Genomic DNA, 18,509 nt, shown 5'->3' on the forward strand with positions numbered 1-18,509 from the left:
TTCAGTACTAATTTAGTAAGAATGCTGTTGTTTGTTAGTGGAAATAGCTACAATCCAGGGTATGTCTGCTTGTGAATACTGCAATGACTCTTACTCTTTTGAACAGGATGCTTCCAGGACACCCATATCTGTATTATCTTGTTTCTAGTACGGTATATGAAAAGTTCAGTAAACCTTGGAAGCATCTTTTAGTGTGTGGATAATACAGACAAGTTACCGAGGAAAATTGAGGAATTTCCACTCCTTTCTGGTGTATTTTTAAATATCTTTGATTTGTATCAGTGTAGAATCCACAGTGGCAATTTAAATTTAAGTGTTCCTTGGACATGAAAAATGAGCTTCTAAAGGGACAATAACAAAGTTGGAACTTCCTTCCCTAATATCTAGATTGTTGTGAGTATTTAGGCTCGGTTTCCTTTTTGCAGTGGGATTTGGTAAATGTACGTTTAGAGGCGTATTCAATCATGTGAGCCCCTATTATGTAGTCAGTGTAAAAATGCCAGTGAAATACAAGATTCATAAAATGACTTGATTGACAAGTGAAAATGAATGTTTATGTTCAAAGAATTTACCTTTGCCCAAGATTTGAGCTATTTGTATATTTCACGTGGAGCCCCTCTCTGAGGGAGATAGGCAATTAAGAAGTTTGATATATAAATAAATAAAAATAAATAAATGCTCGTGCTTTGTGAAATGCCCTGGAAGTTTCTCAGAGATACTTAATGGAGTTTTGAGTGTTCTCTGACCTGGGTGGTTCGCTTTCAGATTTCATTACCCAACCAGTTAATATCATCCAGTGGTGGGTTTCAAAAATTGTTCGAACCTACTCTGTGGGTGTGGCCTCCTTTGTGGGAGTGGCTTGCCACCCATGTGACCAGATGGGAGTGGCTTGCCGCCCATGAGACCAGATATGAAGATGCCGACGACACTTGTCAGAACCACCTTAAATTACCTCACACACAGCACTGGCATGCATAAGAATATGATGTCAACTTGTTTCTTAAAAGGCATCTTTGGTTTGCGTTAAAACAACGTCAACACACGCAACGTTCTGATTGCACCACAAACGCAGTAGTCATCCTTCCCTTTCACAGAGGCACCGAGTTTTATAAATATGAGCATGATAGTGTAGAATAATCCTATCCAAGGACCAGTGGTGGGTTTCAAAACATTTCGGAACCTCTTCTGTAGGTGTGGCCTGCTTTCCGGGTCCACTGGTGGAACCTCTTCTAACCGGTTGGGTAGATTTGACGAACCGGTTCTACCGAATAGGTGCGAACTGGTAGGAACCCACCTCTGGGCCAAATTCAAAATGGTGACAGCTATTTTTATGTAATATTATCTTTTTAAATATCTGAAAATTATCGTGTGAGCCTTTCTGTTTTTATTTTCTTTATAAGGCAACATTTAACTTCTTCAAACTATCCTTTACGGGAATATCCTGTGTTTTAAATGCTATTGTATCTCTTCAGTTATCTCAATTATTCATTTACTTTGCTTGTCTGTGGTGAATTTGGAACAAGCCTAGCAGCGAAGACTTTATATCTTCCTGTATTTTTTGCCTATTGTGCAGAAATGTATAGTGAAGATGCTGAAGGGTCTAGAATTTCTAAGTAGTCTACATCCATTCAGCAAATTATATTTTCAGCAAAACTCACCTGGATAGTACCAGAAAGATTATGTGGAAAAACATTTATTCATCTAAAGGTTCTACATTCTGCTAAATGATCTATTAAATGTACAGTGCTTAAACTGGACTCATTTCAAGATGAAGGTGATGCCGCCTAACTATACCTACTTGAGTTAGCCAGATACCTCACACTGGCCTTTCTATCACCCTGCTTTCCATAATTCCCTGCCTTCAAAAGTGAGTGACAGCCAGAGTGATGAGATCTCAGTTTCTAAGAAGTAGATTTTTCAAAAGCGAAATTGCTCCTGGGCACTTATCTTCTGTTGAAATTAATAGATGTCAAGTTCTCAAGTGTCACTCTGGCATCAAAAATCGCCACATTCATACAACCCATATAATAATGCAGACCTCTTCATTAAAAAACCATATAATCACAGTGTCTCCGGATTTAAAGGAAGTATATCAAGAGCACCAAGTCAAACTTGTCCAGAAAATCTGCTATTTTTCTGACTTTCCTGCCAATATGGCCAATACAAGAAAAAACATTTTAAAGTATAGAGCACAAGACTGACTTGAAAGCGTCACTGGAGGTAGAAATCAGCAGCCAGGGCTGGATTCATCTGACCTTGTGAACTTCTGGTTATCTGTCCAACCATACTGACCTCTATCAGCCAGCCTGTTTTAATAAAGCAGGCTCCCTCTCTTCATACAGAGACACACATCAGAAGTGAGCACTGGCTCGTTAAAAATAAAATACAGCTTTTAAGCATACTGGAAATTTAACATGCCACCAACCAGGGGTGGGTTTCAACTGGTTCGTGGCGGTCCCCGCGAACCGGTTGGTCAGTGAACCCGGAAGTAAGTAACTTCCGGGAACGGCGAAGGGCCCACCCACCCGCCCGCGCTCCTTACCCGGTTTTGATGAGTTCTGCGCTTCCACGCATGCGCAGGACGCATACAGCGCCTGCGCGATCCTCCAGGAGCAGCTGGAGCATCGCACAGATGCTAGTACGCATGCGTGCTCTGCGTGCGTGCACGAGGACCCCGCCGGCCCCGTTCCAACCGAACCGGTTGGAACGGGGCGAGAAACCCACCCCTGCTACCAACTAACAATAAGCATAGAATTAAGCTGAAATTTTTTTTAAAAAAAAAACACCTGTGAAAATTAGTTTGAGCCTGACATTAAAAAGAAAGTTTCCCATGAGTGTCTCATTCCTAACGCCAGATATTTTTTTATAGTTTGTAAAAATATTTCTCCCATAGAAAGAACAGAGAGAAAGGTCTCCTCCATTGGTTTTAATACAAGGGAAGATTATACTGGATGACCCAATTATATAAAAAAAATGGAAGAGGGATTTCCCCCCCCCCCCCAATCCACTTTCCCAACATAAACGCACCATTTCAAAAACAGCACTTTTATGCAAAATACCCCCAAATAAAATATTCCTTGTTCATTGTAGCTTTATTTTTCTGTGCTGTTTCTAGTTCAAGAATACCATTTTGACGCTCCAACGTCCAAAATTAAATGTAGCTTTCAAGACTATATCCTAAGTTATGTAAAACCATAACAAACTGGCAGTTTGATTTTGACGTCTTTCCCAACAAATTCCAGCTAATTAAGTCCTATAAAGTCAGAGAATTGAAAATGACTAGCTGCTGGGCAATCCACCTTCCCACTTTAGGGAGTGGGGCAGTGATTGGAACTGACATATATAGGGCAAGTGGCGAAGAAGCAAGAAAGGCCTCATTCAGTCTCTCTCGTCATTTTCTGGATGCTGCAAGGAAGGGGGAAGGGGGGAACCACGGGGATTGTGTTAAAGATAAAAGATACCCATTAATACCATTACAGAATATTGCAAACATGGCCCTCTTCCCCTCACCCAAATAAAATTCCTTCCTTTTTTTTTCTTGTTACAAGCTTGGAGAAAACTTCACAGAAAAATGGTGGTGGGGAGAATTGATGGCTCTGAAACCAAATGTTAACGGAGCAGGCGAACACGGGAAAAGAAATAGAAGCTAGAGGGCTGACCAGAAACTGGGGGAAAGGAGAAAGGTGCCTGTGTCTCAGAGGTGGGTTCCTACCAGTTCGCACCTATTCGGTAGAACCGGTTCGTCAAATCTACCGAACCGGTTAGAAGAGGTTCCACCAGTGGACCTGGAAAGCAGGCCACACCTACAGAAGAGGTTCCAAAAATTTTTGAAACCCACCACTGGTCCTTGGATATGATTATTCTACAGTATCATGCTCATCCTTACCTTACCTAAAACTCCTTACCTAAAACTCAGAGGCCCTGAGTTTTATAAATATGAGCATGATAGTGTAGAATAATCATATCCAAGGACCAGTGGTGGGTTTCAAAAAAAGTTTGGAACCTCTTCTGTAGGTGTGGCCTGCTTTCCGGGTCCACTGGTGGAACCTCTTCTAACCGGTTTGGTAGATTTGACGAACCGGTTCTACCAAATAGGTGCGAACTGGTAGGAACCCACCTCTGATTTGTAGTGACATTAATATATAATATCCAAACTTATACTTTGGGTAGCCCATTAAGAGCTATCGGCACACAGCCAAATCTTGCTTAATATGCTGAGTTACCAAATACTTTTGGAGAGATTATAAAGGAGGCAGCAGGCATTACCTATTTTGTTGTGAATTTAGAATGATTCAGTGGCTCGCTCTAATGGATGAAGGAATATAACGAAGTACCTGGTGGCCAAATAAGCAAGATCCATTGAAGAACTGATTGGCTCCGCCAGGAATTTGTATGTTTTTTGATGTTGTTAATTGAAAAGGAAGCAATCAGCACCAAAGAAAAGGAGCCATTCAAAATGTGTGGAAAAATAAAAAAATCTCTCAGGCACTGAACCGCTCGAGGAAGGAGTTTTAGCAGAAGGTTCTGATCCATGTCCTTTAGGATCAGTAGCATTATTAACTCCCTCACCAGCTCTTTGATTTTAGGAAAAGGATCTGTTCTTAGTAAAGAGACGGGAGATAAAGCTGGAGCTGAACTGGCATCAAGTGTTCAAAAGGGTGACCCTGAGGGATCAGTTCTGGCATTTCTGCTTCCTGCTGCCGCCTTTGGAGTGCCTGCTTTGCATGGAGATTTATGAGAGCATCTGGATTCAACTGAGCTAGGACAAAGAAGAACATGCAAATCACTGTTTCCTCAGCAAACAACAGCATAACTTAAGTTGCTTGATAAATTATGAGTTGATCTTCCTAAGTAAGCAGCATTCTGAAAAGCCAAACAATTTGGCCAAGACAGATATCTGTTTTCTGCCAATGAGGTGTCCTTGGCAACGTTTACCATAGCATGAGTAAGACATTTCTGTCTTTCAAGCAATGAACTGGTGTGATAACTTATCTCTCAAGGTCATCATGTGTAGATCTGGCCTCTGCAATACCCAGCAAGTAAAATGGATGCAGCAGCAGAGATTGAGTTGAGTTGAGTTTATTATATTTCTATGCCGCCCTATTCCCCGGAGGGGACTCAGGGAGGCTCATAACCAAGTCAGGAGGGGGGGTACAAATAAGAAACAAGAACACGAACAAAAACAATACCACAATTTAAAACACTCAACAACCATACCATTCGAGGGGGGACAAAAAACTCATTAGCCCCAGGCCTGTCGGAAAAGCCAGGTTTTAAGGGCTTTGCGGAAGGCCTGGAGGGTGGTGAGGGTCCGAATCTCCACGGGGAGTTCGTTCCAAAGATGACACCATCTCCACCTACATAAGGCAAATTGAGATGCTCTGTGTTTAATCAACCATTTTTTTAACAGTGGGCCAATATGAGTTTTAAATCCTATCAGACAGAAAAAAGGGTAAGGGAGACAATCAGCAATGTTTGAAGAAGATCACCTACATCTCAACCAGGGACGTGCAGTCACTAGAGGCAGGGGAGGCGTGGCCTCACCAGTTATGAGGAAAAGGAAAGAATTTTAAAGAATTTTTAAAAAATAATTAAAGCCAAGGTAGTTGCTACCAGATTCACAGCGACTTGGAACAGTGCTTAGTGTTAACTATAGGAGGAGGCCAGAGAAATAGGGGCCTCCTGTGCGTAAGCAATTTTTCGCCTTTTAACAGTTAAGCAAGGGTTAACAATCAAAAAAATTTGTATGCAAAGGAGGCACGTGTTCTCTCGCCTCCTGTAGAGGGCATTTTTAGAGGCTTTTTGGAGTTCTCTGGGAGCAACTAGCTCAGTCTGACTCAGGGCTCTGGCCTTTCATGAGGGGAGGGCAGGGCAGGCAGAAGCAGAGTTGAAATCGTCTCTGAAACAGCTGGAAAAGGTCCGTGTGTGGGGAGGGGGGAGGAATTCAAAAAGTTTGACCGGAAGGCAGCAGGGAAAGGGAGGGGATGGCAGAGGAGCTGCTTTCAAGCCTTTGGAAAATATATCCAATCCAACTTCTGTGTTTGTGTTTGTTTGAGAGTGAGTGGGTGAGAGAGGGTTTCAATTTCTCTGTGTGCGTGTGTCTGTTTGAGAGAGGGGGGGAGGGAGGGAGAGAGGGAGGAAGGAGGGGGAAGAAAAAAATGGGAAAACTTAATTTGCAAGGGGGGGAAATGCTGTCGCTTTAAATCGGAACTGAGCATGCCTGGCTGTGGAATTCTGGGAGTTGAAGTCCACAAGTCTAAAAAGTGCCTCACCAGCCATAAAGCTGACCGCACGTCACTGAATTCTCAGCCCTTCATTTTCCTCCTTAACACTCAGGAAAGCTAAGGAAAATTTCAGATTTACTAATGGAGGAAACCATTGACTGAAGGTAAAATGCTTATTTAGTTGGCTAACCTGAGCCAATGCTTTTAACTTGCTTCCAATCTGTGTCTGTGAGATACTTCTTACTTTGCAGTAATGCTGGGTAATGCTGACTCAGACTTTCATACATGTAATATTTAAAGCCAGATGGGCATCTTGTCTCACAGGGACTTTTCTCAATCTGATTACCTGTTAATTTACTTGCCAAGTCACTGGCCATTTTATTTTCTCAATAAAAAATCTATACATCAGCCCAATCAATGGAGAGTTAAAGCATCGTGGTCTGCATAAGGTCAAGCTTTTAATCGAATTTGGGGAAGCCAATAAGATGATCACTGGCCTATCATCTCTTTTAATTATGCCTGATTTTTTTTGAAAGACACTGTAACTACAGCTGAGCTGAAGATAGTCTGCTGAATACCTTGAACAATCTCCCTCACTGCCTATGCCTTGAAATGCACTAGATATGAATCTGAATTATATGCGTTCTGGTATTGCTGACGGATTTCCCCCCTTCCCGTAGACTAGAAAAGTTTTTATTCTGGCCAACAGAAGGTCATTAATTCTTTTAACAAAGCCTCACTCTCCTGACTGTCTTCAAACTTCAAAGGCATGCTTTGTTTGATGAAGTTTCATACAAAACACTTAAAGGAAATCAGCCTCTCCTCCTATGATTAGACAAAGCAGGAAATGGCCATGTTGCTCCACTTCATGTTTCTTTAAGTACTTTTCTGGCACCTTCAATGAACTGGATGAGGCTTATGCATGTGCACTGCACATGCAGAGAGGTTTCGTCCCAACTTTTTCAGTTCCTGGAACTGACTTGACATTTATGTACCATCAAATTAAAGGAACTAGGTGTCAGCGTGCCAAGTATCATGTAGAGGCCGCCTGTCAGGCCTGCAGTTATATTCCTTTTGGAATTGTGGCCTGCCACACTTTCTCTTATTTCATTACGCTGTTTCATTAGTATAGTTGACGGGAGGGGAGAATAGACAGGAGTAGGATTGTGGAATGGATTGTTATCATTCTTTTCTAGAAGCCAAGGTCGTCTTTTGTCTCCGCACTAGTAAACCTAACCGGAAGCAGCTGGGTGTGGATGCCAGCATGGAAGAAGAAGATTGGACCATGTGATGGATTGTGGGAGTGGGGACAAGATCATGAACTTTTAACTGGGTGGAATTCTGATGTCATTTCCAGAATTGGGATTAACACAGATGTGCTAAGATGTCTGCTTTATTAAATTGGAACTTTAAGGATCATTTTGCCTTGGACTCTGGTTTAATTCTACATGATACTTGGAACGCTGACACTAGGTATGTCTAGCCTAATGAAGAGAAGGTAGGGGCAACATGACAGCTGTCTCCTGGTTCTTGAAGGGCTGTCACAGAGAAGGAATGGTCAACTTATTCTCCAAAGCAGGGTAAGAAGCAATGGGTGGAAACTAATCAAAGAGAGATCCAACCTGGAAGTTTTATGACAATGAGAACGATTAACCAATGGAACAGCTTGCATCCTGCAGTTGTTAAAAAAAAGATTGGGTAAAGATTTATCTGGGATGGTATAAGGCCTCCTGCCTTGGGCAGGAGGTTGGACTAGAAGATTTCTGAGGTCCCTTCCGGCCCTATGACTCTATGCTACTCTACTCTAATGTTTATTCGCAGTGATACTTGGATTTCTTTCCCTGATCACCTGTCCCTAACCCGATTGTTCAGCTCTTCCAATGATGTATTCATTGCTAACATAAATGATTTCATCCACCTTTCTGCTGCTCATCCTTGTCTGTTTTCTTCCAAATTTTTCAGCATCAGAGTCTTCTTCAGAAAGATAGCAATACCAATAGCACTTAGACTTATATACCACTTTACAGTGCTTTACAGCCCTCTAAATGGTTTACCGAGTCAGAGTATTGCCCTCCCCCCCCAACAATTTGAGTCCTCATTTTACCCAACTTGGAAGGATGGAAGGCTGAGTCAACCTTGAGCCTGGTGGGATTTGAACTGCGAAATTGCAGGCAGCCAACAGGCTGTAGAAGTAGCCTGCAGTACTGCACTCTAAACTAGTGGTAGTCAACCTTTTTCTACCTACCGCCCACTAATGGATCTTTCTTGATGGAAACATTTCCTTACCTCCCACCAGTTTTTGTGCAAGTGCGGAATATTTTTTAGAAAGGAGGGTGTTTTTTTTAAAAAAAAGAAATGTACGTACATTTATCTTTTTATTTCTACTTTATGCATGTTTATAATGTTTTTAACTTTATGAGCCAGACTAAACACTGCTTACTCTCCTCCTTTATTTTATCCCCTTTTCTCTATTTTTCTTCCCTTTTTTTGTTATTTTTTTTATCTTTTCCTTTTTATCTCCTTTTTTTTTTTTACCTTCCTTAGGGCAATGTGCAAAAGTAAGGCTGAGCTAGTTAGCCCACTTATTATTATTAGCCAACAACAATTCTCTCCTGCCTATAACTTTTCTTTCTCCTATTTTGCAACTGCTCTGCTCCGCTTTATTTTATAAGATAACAAAACTTATCTGCCTGTCCCTGCTATCAGTTTCCACTCCTCCCTTTCCTCTTCCCACGTGTTTGCTTGTTTGCGTGCATGCACACTTTGGTTTATTGATGTGTGCGCTCGCGCCTGCCCACTTGCTCAAAAGGAGGTTTTAACCTCCAAAGTCCCTACCGCCCACCTGGAATCCCGAAACGCCCACTAGTGGGCGGTAGGGACCAGGCTGACGACCCATCCTCTAAACACTGTGCCATCATGAATCCTAATCCTGGATCTTCACATCATGTGTCCTAATCCTGGAACTATGGACAAATTTATTTTGCATTGCTGCTATGTTGCAAAGTAACTCATTAAGATGAATAGCAATAGCAATAGCAGTTAGATTTATATACCGCTTCATAGGGCTTTCAGCCCTCTCTAAGCGGTTTACAGAGTCAGCATATCGCCCCCAACAATCCGGGTCCTCATTTTACCCACCTCGGAAGGATGGAAGGCTGAGTCAACCTTGAGCCGGTGAGATTAGAACCGCTGAACTGCAGATAACAGTCAGCGGAAGTGGCCTGCAGTACTGCACCCTAACCACTGCGCCTTCGGCTCAGTGAAGGGTAGTCACCTTACCTACCACAAGAAAGAAAAGTTTTTAGCTTTCTGTTCAAACCTGAAGAGATTCTTCTATACTTTCTCAAAGCATTGAAAGCTGCCTGGATGAGAGGAACCGAGTTGAACTGCAATCTGGCTGGGAGATATTAAGACTGACTAGTGTGATAATGATTTGGAAAATTAAGGAGGGAGAAACAACTGGACGAAGTCTACACAGCAAGGAATAACCTGGCCTGACCATGCTATGGCATTCATCAACTGATTCTGAGCATTAGTTTTGCAATGTTCCTAGATCGGTATGAGGAATGTGAGCCAGGAAATTTAATTCCAGTTCAGATGGATAATCTAGGTGACGTTAAACAAGCCATTGAGTTGTTGCTATTGCTATTGATCCTACCTGCTCACATCCCATTTTGTGCATTGCAATAATAGCAATAGCAATAGCAGTAGACTTATATACCGCTTCATAGGGCTTTCAGCCCTCTCTAAGCGGTTTACAGAGAGTCAGCATATTGCCCCCAACAATCTGGGTCCTCATTTTACCCACCTCGGAAGGATGGAAGGCTGAGTCAACCCTGAGCCGGTGAGATTAGAACCGCTGAACTGCTGATCTAGCAGTAGCCTGCAGTGCTGCATTTAACCACTGCGCCACCTTGGCAACATATATGCGCAGCATCCTACCTTCCCAGGTTTGTATAAAGATTTGTAAAATAATGTACGCAAGATATCTTGAAATAGGGCTCTGCGGAAATTTAAATCAGAAGTGGGAGAAGTTCTTAAGATGTAGCGTGGCTCGAACTATCAGTGGCATCTTATAGAAGATACCTCTTTTCCTGTTCCCGTATGGTGGCCACGTAGTGCAAGGAGAATCTATATATTTGAATTCAGGAGCTGTTATTTCTAAAAACCACAAGGCAATCATGCAGGACCAGGAAAAGGTACATTTAAGGTGCCAGTAAGAAGAATAGAGGACGTTCCCATGCCGGATCTGAAGCATCTCTCCTGCTTTAGATCCAAATACTTCCATACTTCTACTCTGAAACCTTTAAAGTGCTTTATAAAATGCTGGTGATAACAGTACATATTGTGATTGTTGTTACTGTTCTTGTTGTTATGATTAGCATTTCAAAATATATATATAAGAGACCACTTTATACTAAGTACATCTAGCACAATGTTGCCCAATCAATAGGGTTTTGTGGGATTTCAAAAAAGTTATTTCTCTAAATTTACTCTATGATCAGAAACTTATTCTTCTACTGACTGAGCAGATGCTTTACCACTGCCCTTTTTCAAACCACTGTCACCAGAGGTGGGTTCCTACCAGTTCGCACCTATTCGGTAGAACCGGTTCATCAAATCTACCAAACCGGTTAGAAGAGGTTCCACCAGTGGACCCAGAAAGCAGGCCACACCTACAGAAGAGGGTTTAAACTTTTTTGAAACCCACCACTGGTCCTTGGATATGATTATTCTACACTATCATGCTCCTATTTATAAAACTCAGGGCCTCTGTGAAAGGTAAGGGTGACTCCTGCGTTTGTGGTGCAATCAGAACATTGCGTGTATTGAAGTTGTTTTAACGCAAACCAAAGATGCCTTTTAAAAAACAAGTTTACATCCTATTCTTATGCATGCCAGTGCTGTGTGTGAGGTAATTTAAGGTGGTTCTGACAGGTGTCGTCGGCATCTTCATATCCGGTCACATGGGCGGCAAGCCACTCCCATCCAGTCACATGGGCGGCAAGCCACTCCCACAAAGGAGGCCACACCCACAGAATAGGTTCGAACATATTTTGAAACCCACCACTGACCAGTACCCTAAATTTCTATTACAATATACTTTTTCTCATCACTTTTCAACAAATTCTGTATAAATTATATATGGTTTTATAATCCTAAAATGTTTCCCCCGTGATTCACTGATCCCGTACAGAATTCTGTACCTCACTTCATCAGGAGAAGATCACAATTCTGGAAAAAAAATGACAAAATAACCCATCTTGTTAATTCAGACCTAAACTCTCGCTACCAGATAATCTGTATAAAATTGCAGGCTAAATCTTGATTCTTGACATAGCATGAAGATGCTTTCACTGTGCAGGAGCACAGAATTCTGTTTGCATGCGAAAATCCATGGGGGAAAAAACTCCCTCCTGGCACGAAAACTGGAGTTGTACATTCCATTACTCTGGAGAACAACTCATGTCCTAATGGATTTGGGCGTGTAGTAAGAGAGAGAAATTACTCTGGGTTTGCTGTTACCAAGAAAGCTCCCTGCAGTTGTAATGGGATTTTCAGAGGGATGGTTCAGAGCTGATCCTTGCGGCACCAGGGACATGGGACTAAAAAAGGAAATATGAAGCTGATGGAAAGACTATCTTGGAAAAAAACGGAGTGAAGAAAGTATATAATTTAGGGAGTCTTCCAAAGTAAGGGAGAAAAGAGCTATGAAAGAAAGGAAAGAAGAGCTTCCTTGCATGGATTTTAATGATCTGCTACTGGAACACAAATATTTATCTTGCCTCATTTTACCTAGGCCCTTCCGTTTTATCACTCTAATTCATTGTCTGTGTTTCCACATGTCTTCTTAGAGGTACAACCCATTGCCTTTATGGGAGCATTTTACTGAGCATCCACAGACTTCACAATTTAACTTGGAAGGATTGATAAAATATAATATAGGACGGACATTCTCATAACACTAAGTAATATCTGACTCTTCACTATCCCATGGACCATAGCACACCACCTCCCCCCCATCCTCCACTGTCTCCCTGAGTCTACTCATATCCATGCTCATTGCATTGATGACAGTATCTAACCATTTCATTCTCACCCTCCGCCTTCCCATTCTCCTTTTGCCATAAAGTCCTACCTCTTGCTCATTAAAATATTCTAAAATATCTCTCTGGCCTGCACCATTGTTTCCATTGCTTTCAACAAAAGGCCTGAATTTTGAAATACAAGATTTCATTTGAGTGTGTGTGTGTGTGTGTGTGTGTGTGTGTGTGTATGTGTGTGTATGTATGTATGTATGTATGTATGTATGTATGTATGTATCCGTATCCGTATCCGTATCCGTATCCGTATCCGTATCCGTATCCGTATCCGTATATGTATATGTATTTAGTGTCACAACCTCTGGTATGCCCAAATATGGGAGGAAGCATACTGCTTCCTTTCTCTGTCTATCGGCTCATCACAAGAAACCATCCAGACAGAAAGCCATTATTTTTACTATAATTATTTTTATTAAAAATAATGGCTTTCTGTCTGGATGGTCTCTTGTGATGAGCCGACAGACAGAGAAAGGAAGCAGTATGCTTCCTCCCATATTTGGGCATACCAGGGGTTGCGACACAAAATACATACCTATCTCCCTGGCTCAGCTGATAAAGGAGGAGAACCTTGTGGCTTAGTGGCTAACACAACTGCCTAATATGTAATACAGCACAGGTTCAAATCCCAGTAAGGGTATGGCTAGCTGATGAGAGCTAAATAGCTTGAAATAGATCTATACTAGTCTCCCTTTATTTATTTATCAGCACAAATGCAACACACACACACACACACACATTTTAAGAGTATACTCATGATCTCCTCATATCATTAAGGTTGCAGATGCAATTCATTTTTCATGCACACCTAAACTCAGGCACTTTTATTTAGAATCTCTGCTATCTGTCATTCCTTTATGACTCTAATATCCATTGAGAAAAACAATACTTATGCTTTTTTTCATTGTTGTTTTTTAAGTGAATCTAATAACTAAATGTGTATCCCCCCCAAAAAAAATTCATTATCTGTTCAAGATATGGTTTTCATTCTGTGAAGGGCTTCATTGCACCAATAAGTAGCTACAGTATCAATTTTAATAATGAACTGAACCCAGGAAGATTTTTTTTTGTCCTTAAATACAACAGTACCACCTCTGTTGTTGTTATTATAGCAATAGCAGTTAGACTTATATACCGCTTCATAGGGCTTTCAGCCCTCTCTAAGCGGTTTACAGAGAGTCAGCATATATTGCCCCCAACAACAATCCGGGTCCTCATTTTACCCACCTCGGAAGGATGGAAGGCTGAGTCAACCCTGAGCCGGTGAGATTTGAACCGCTGAACTGCTGATCTAGCAGTAGCCTGCAGTGCTGCATTTAACCACTGCGCCACCTCGGCTCTTCTATCTTCTTATTGAAGATGTCCAAAGAAGACTTTGTTCAGATTTGTGGCCCAGCTGATGGTATTCGACTGTTTAATGCCATTAATTTGAATTTGAATTTGAATTTATTAAAATTTATAGGCCGCCCTTTTCCCTGAGGGGACTCAGGGCGGCTTACAATCACAAGGGAGGGAAGTGCAACATCAAAAACAAAACAAAATGTGAACAAAGAAAAAAATAGTAAAACACAACTTTCGTTCAACAATCAAACACTCGGGCGGGTGAATTAGGAACCTATCCCCAGGCCTGCTGGGAGAGCCAGATCTTGAGGGCTGCGCGGAAGGTCTGGACGGTGGTGAGGAAGGTTTGTTATAGTTCTTGTTCTTATATCAGTCATTGAGGATTGAAATATGTAAATATTGTGGAAGATAGAGGCTCAAATTTAATACTGTAACTTTGCATCATCAGTGATCATTACTGCTGCTTGTAAACATCACAGATGTTATTCCCAACCATCTGTTTCTCTCCCTGTTTGATAGACCCAGAAATCCTGATTAACCTTCTCCACCAGAAGCCCGCTACAATATGAGATATGATATAAGCCATTCCAATCTCATTTCCTTCAATGAAAAATGTAAAGTGATGCTTTTGGGAATAATTCACTCGAAGGAGAAAGCTCTCCTGCCACTGAAGTAGGCTGAAGTAACACAACCTATAAAGACTTTTTAAAAAGATGCAGAAATGCAAATGAAACACTCTTTCAATATGGGGAAGAGTCGTTTGTACATGAGTACCATCCTCAAATTATTTCTTTACCAACCATACTCTAAAAGGGGAAAAAAAGAGAGAACAATTATAAGGCATGTCAGGGGAGAAAAAATGGAGTGAAAAATTGAGTCGGAGTTATAAAAATAAGTAAGTATGCTACTCACAGAAGGCTTATTACATTAATTAAACATTATTACAGGGAAAAAGTTGGAGAAGGTATACAATCTGCGTCTTTCAGGTTGCTGGAGGCCGCAGTTGTTCTGTGATATTAATTTTCTAAAGCATTTTAAATGTTAAAGAGGTTAACACTGAAAATAGGAAAGAGTTTCTCCAACTTCACCCCTAGAGAGACCCTAACTTTGGGACAACCGAAAACACACACTAGAGGCCCAAACAACAGTCTCAATTTCTTTTTAAACATGATAGTTCAACAAAAAAAAATGTAATCATGGACAATTTAAATGGAACTTAGATTCAAAGCCAATATGTATCAGTTTAGCAAAATCAGGGCTACTCTTGTCACTAAATGGAGGATCTGAAATGGCCCTTTCAGCCTTACTACCACTCCTTGGATAGGATTATTCTACACTATCATGCTCCTATTTATAAAACTCAGTGCCTCTGTGAAAGGTAAGGATGACTACTGCGTTTGTGGTGCAATCAGAACATTGCGTGTGTTGAAGTTGTTTTAACGCAAACCAAAGATGCCTTTTAAAAAACAAGTTGACATCATATTCTTGAACTCACCTCTGGTCTACACTGACTGAATGGATGGCCTTAACATGCTATAGAATCTGCTACTAGGCACTGGGACCCTACAGCAGGCGCTGAGATAATTTACAGAATACAATATATAGAAGTGTTTGGAGTATTGTAAACAAAAGCTGATGCTTAACCACCTAAAAGATAAATTAATCAGCGGCACTCAATTTGTATTGGATGATTTCCCCCCCCTCTTTTCTGTTCTGCTCAGCAGGGAACACTATCCTTCAATTCTAGAGCCGTATAAATCAGTAAATCTAGTTATTACCACCAACATATAGCTACCAGGGAGAACAAGTGGTTACAAAACACTTCTCTATTAGTCAAAACCCACTAATGGCGGGGATGGGAATCAATTGGATTGATTGAATATGCATGGTCCTTGGGTACAGATGTTGCAGTGATCAGAACTACTAATGCCTTAGCAATAAAATTAAATGGTGTGAAAGATTTCCCTCAAACAGCAGGACCACTTCTAGTAAATCCTCAGATTTGTGGTATGAAATTTTAATGCCTGTTCATGGAAATTAGGCAAACATTTCTTTGAAGCTAGCAAATGTCTCCTCTTCTTCCTATGTCCAATGGGGAGAAGGGAAAACGTAAATCCTTGAGTTTGTTGAAAGAGATGAAGACTGAGCAAACAAGACTTTCAGCTACCAGACAATCTTAGATCCTCCCCACTGCACAAGGACTCATATTGTGAAGTCCTTATTGTGTTCATACAGTCCTTTGTGTGACAACACAAGCCTCTGTACTAGCAGAAGCATCAAAGCCTCCAATGCAAATATCGGGGTCTTTCAGAAGCCCAGGCAAGTTCTAGCCTCAAGGGAAAATTGACAACGTGCATAGCAGAACAGCAAAAGATCTCCTTAGTTCCACATTGAAGGAGTATCCGCGTGCAAGGGAATGCATAGAAAGTAGAAACATCCACGGTATTCAAAGTGAGACTTTTATCATTGATGTTCAAAACCAATATCAGCTCGCCCAGACAAAAACAAGCACACTATTCCATTTTCTCAGCACATAAGAAGTCTGCAGATAAACGGAATAAACATGCACATGGAGCAGTTAGCACATGATTTCAGTTTCCTCACTGATGTGCAAGTTTACTGAGCCGAGGTGGTGCAGTGGTTAGGGTGCAGTACTGCAGGCCACTTTAGCTGACTGTGATCTGCAGTTCAGCGGTTCAAATCTCACCGGCTCAAGGTCGACTCAGCCTTCCATCCTTCTGAGGTGGGTGAAATGAGGACCCGGACTGTGCGGGCAAGTTGCTGACTCAATTTGCTAAAAAATTTGTAAACCGCTTAGAGAGGGCTGAAAGCCCTATGAAGCGGTATATAAGTCTAATAAATAAATAAATAAATAAATCCCTCCTGAAACAAATGCTTTTTCTCCTCTATTTTTTTTACTACTTTAATTTTTTTGGCTTAAACTAAAACTTTTTTTATTTTAACAAATTTCTCCTTCTATTTGTTATAAAATTATATTAAAGATACTTAAGGAAAAAGTATAAAAAAATAGTTGAATCTGCCACTTGGAAGCCTGAGTCTGAAGTTGTTTTTTTGAAACAATGTATCCTTTGTTCATTCCTATTTGACTTCACTGACTTTGCAACGGAAGGGTTTGGAACTTGTTTTTAAAGACGCAAGGGCACGAACAGTGTACTGCTGGTGCTCTTGGAAAATATATTCCACACTGAAGGAGTATTTGCATGCAAGGGAATGCATAGAAAGCAGAAACATCCACGGTATTCAAAGTGAGACTTTTATCATTGATGTTCAAAACCAATATCAGCTCACCCAGACAAAAACAAGCACACTATTCCATTTTCTCAGCACATAAGAAGTCTGCAGATAAACTGAATACACATGCACATGGAGCAGTTAGCACATGATTTCAGTTTCCTCACTGATGTGCAAGTATCCCTCCTACAACAAATGCTTTACTTGAACCATCATTCACAACATTCACAGCTAAGAGATGATCTGCTACAGTTATAAGGGCTAAGAACAAATTCAAATTCCTGTTCTGAAGCTATTATTCCATAGCCTCGCGAAGCTTATAGGGCAGTGGTGAAGACGTAATAATAGGTAGTATGTGTATGTTATGAAAACATATATTAGGGGAATTATACCACATACTGATTTTCACCATAGACATCTGAATTCATATCTGTTTAAAAGCACAGTGACTTTTTTTACATGTATCTTACATTGATTTTACTGAAGCAATATAAAAAAAAATACTTGGAATTGATAAATAAGTTTATAGCAATATGCCGAAAAGGCAGTGTTCACATACTTTGTAACGTATTCTATAGTTTCTCAGAGATAATTTAAATACTTATTTTCCTAAGTCCACAGTTCATGGATATTTTTTTCTTTTAAAATGATTTGAATTGGCTTACCTGGGTAGACACCGATTCCTGGTTCTAAATGGCTAGTCCATGTATTTCTAGAATGAAAAGCCCACGTAAATCCTGTAGATGTGTCATGTGTCCAGCCACAAAAATCTTCAGGAAGGTCGAAGTTGCAATTGAATCCTATTGGGACCTGGAAATCTTGTAAGAAAACAGCACAACATAAAAATGAGATCAAAGGAAGGCCTGTTTCTATTTAACTACTCACATAGTTGGCAAATCATAAATGGTTATAGAAATATAAAGTAGTTTCAATGTGTGCAAGCATAACAGACTAAGGGTTCAGATAAATCTGAAATAAAATTTCAGCATTAATTATAAAGTATCCTTCCTGTGTAAAAATGTTCTTGTTTTCAATTTACTCTAAGAAAATATAACAAGACAAGACTTTAAAAATTGGACACTAGAGGGAACTAAAAATGATAATTAAATGAGAAAAAATCTTAAATTTGATTTACAGATGAAGCAAATTTAACATTGGAGACGTTTAAGGATATTTTGAACAATGGACCCAGAAGTTAATTTTAATAATCTATTTCTACAGAAAGATTGTATCTAAAGGAATGTAGGTGACTTCTGGGGGTGGGGGCATGCACCACCGGCCGCCTGGATACCCTCATACCAAAATAGCTGGCGGGCAGGGAGTTTCACCTGGAAATTTGAGGAGAAGGTGAGGCACAAGAGAAAAAGAGGAGTGAAGAGGGGGAGTGTGCTGCAGGAAGGAAGAGAACAATGGATGATGGAAGAGAAGGAAAGGAGGCGAGGAAGGAGGGAGGAGAATGATAGCAGAATGGAGGAAAAGGGGAGCCAAAAGCTGAGTGGAAGAATAGGTGTGTGTGTGTGTGTGTGAGGCACAGCGGCGAGAGCCAGACTAGGCAGCACGCAACAGAACCAGGTGAGTAGGGCAATAGGTG

At 40.9% G+C, this 18,509-nt stretch overlaps 1 protein-coding gene across 1 annotated transcript in view; it reads right to left on the minus strand.

Annotated features, from left to right (window-relative positions):
* NRP2 (neuropilin 2) overlaps positions 1-18,509 on the minus strand; it is a 226,014-nt gene that overhangs the window by 29,982 nt on the left and 177,523 nt on the right. The window contains 1 exon segment of the mRNA XM_087706899.1: positions 17,584-17,736. Within this exon segment, the coding sequence (XP_087563025.1) occupies positions 17,584-17,736 (153 nt within the window).

The sequence above is a fragment of the Thamnophis sirtalis genome, unplaced genomic scaffold, assembly GCF_051295495.1.
Source record: "Thamnophis sirtalis isolate CommonGarterSnake01/CBP01778 unplaced genomic scaffold, rThaSir2_p1.2 scaffold_1, whole genome shotgun sequence".
NCBI classification, from domain to species: domain Eukaryota; kingdom Metazoa; phylum Chordata; class Lepidosauria; order Squamata; family Natricidae; genus Thamnophis; species Thamnophis sirtalis.